Genomic DNA, 1,866 nt, shown 5'->3' with positions numbered 1-1,866 from the left:
TGTGCAACAGGGACATTGCAGGATGTCGAGGACCAGGAGGATGAGATGCTGTGAAGCTGAGACCAGGAGCTGAGTCAGGCGGATCAGGAGCTGGGCTGCAAGCATTTGGGAAAAGGTGGTGGGACAGGAAGGTTGCTAGGACCTCGTGAAGATGGAAGAGCAGGAAGCTCTCCCCTGGGATCTTGGGGACCCCCCCGGAGCAGTAGCCTGGTCTTCTCATGGCCTGGGCTGGAGCTACCTCTGCTCCCAGAATGCCAGTATCGGTCACTGGGTGCTCACGATAGACCATTAGATTTTAAACAATCTGCCGACATCACCTCATCTCCCTCCACTCTCCCCCTCCTCCATGTTCCTCAAATATGTCCGTTTCATTCATTCCCACCTCTGGGCCTTTCCACTCGCTGTTCTCGCCTCCTGGCGTGTGCATCCCCCAGATCTGCCTGGCTCACAGCTTGACCTCCTCAGGTCTTTGCTCAAATATCACCTCTGGGCGAGGCTTTCCCAGGCTTGTACCCCACGTCATACACCCTGTCTTATTTTTTCTCCATATGTCCGTTTCCTCCATCCCCAGCACCTAGAACAGTTCCCATAGGAGCTGCTCAATACATACATATTCGTTGAATAAACGAATGAATCCTTTCTATTTCTAAACAGGCAGGTGCGGCTGCTTTGTAAAACAGTCTGGCAGCTCCTCAAAGGGTTAAATAAACATGGAGCCCCCATGCAATCCAATAGCTTCACTCCTAGCTATCCACCCAAGAGAACTGAAGACACTTGTCCACACAAAAACCTGTGCGAGAATGTTCACAGCAGCAAGATTCGCAATAGCCAAAAAAGGAGAAGCAACCCAAATGCCCATCAGTTGATTAACAGACAAACAAAATGTGGCCCAATGGAAGAGTATGTGGAAGAGTGGAATATTATTGGCCATAAAAATGAATAAATTTCTGATTTACGCTACAACAGCTGTGAACCTCGAAACATGATGCTCAGGAAGAGATGCCAGTCACAAAAGACCACACAGTGTAAGATTCCATTTATATAACATATCCAGAACAGGCAAATCGGTTGAGACAGAGAGTGTATTCCTGGTTGCCTAGGGATAAAGAATTAGTGGAATAGGCATGGGGAGTGACCGCTTATGGGGTGAGGGTTTTTTGGGGGTGATTAAAATGTTCTAAAAATAGACTGCGGTGATGGTTTGTGTGATTCTGTAAACGTACAAAAAAGCACAGAGTTGTATACTTTGAAGGGAGGTGTTGTGTGGTATGTGAGTTAAATCTGGCTAAGAGGATGAATATGCCCTGGAATCTTGATGGATCCACGTTCCAGATCCTGCTCTGTTGCTTCGTCGGCTGTGTGGTCTCCCATGCCTTGCTTGCCTCTCTCTCTGCTGGATTAAAAACAATCCTGGGGAGGCCTCCGCCCTGGAAGTCAGGAAAGACCTTCAGAGCCCTGCCTCTTTTGCTTGATTGACAGATTTGGTGTTGCCATAGAAACCATTTTCCACTCCCGAGGTACTGCAAAAGGAATTCAGGATTCTTCCTGCACATCAGAAATAAATGAAAGGTTTTGAGGCTGGTTTTGAAAGCAGTTTATAGCTCCTTGGCACCAAGAAAAATGCCTTGCTACATGGGTGTTTTCTAGGAAAAATAAAAGCGTATTCTTTCCAATTCATGTGATCCATACACAGCCCCGCCAACAAGCAGCGTTTATGCAATTCTACTTAGATCCTTCATACGTTTATCTAAAAGAGTATCCTTTTTGCCCCCAAATTATAAATTGGTTTTTCTTGTCAACATGAAGCAGTCTGAAGGCGTATAATTTTGCGTTAGTTTCTCTGCATTCATTTCTGCGCTTCATTTG

The 1,866-nt window shown here is 46.4% G+C and overlaps 1 protein-coding gene across 1 annotated transcript in view; it reads right to left on the bottom strand.

Annotated features, from left to right (window-relative positions):
* The window catches only part of HMG20B (high mobility group 20B), a 3,530-nt gene extending 3,103 nt beyond the window's left edge, over window positions 1–427 (bottom strand). Inside the window, exon 1 of the mRNA XM_023538115.1 lies at window positions 383–427. Coding sequence (XP_023393883.1) covers window positions 383–427 — 45 coding nt within the window. The remainder of the gene's footprint in view (window positions 1–382) is intronic.
* Window positions 428–1,866: the final 1,439 nt, after the last annotated feature.

Source organism: Pteropus vampyrus, unplaced genomic scaffold (genome assembly GCF_000151845.1).
Source record: "Pteropus vampyrus isolate Shadow unplaced genomic scaffold, Pvam_2.0 Scaffold212, whole genome shotgun sequence".
Taxonomy (NCBI): Eukaryota; Metazoa; Chordata; class Mammalia; order Chiroptera; family Pteropodidae; genus Pteropus; species Pteropus vampyrus.
The sequence above is the reverse complement of the archived record's forward strand: the minus strand, read 5'-3'. Positions and strand labels throughout refer to the sequence as shown.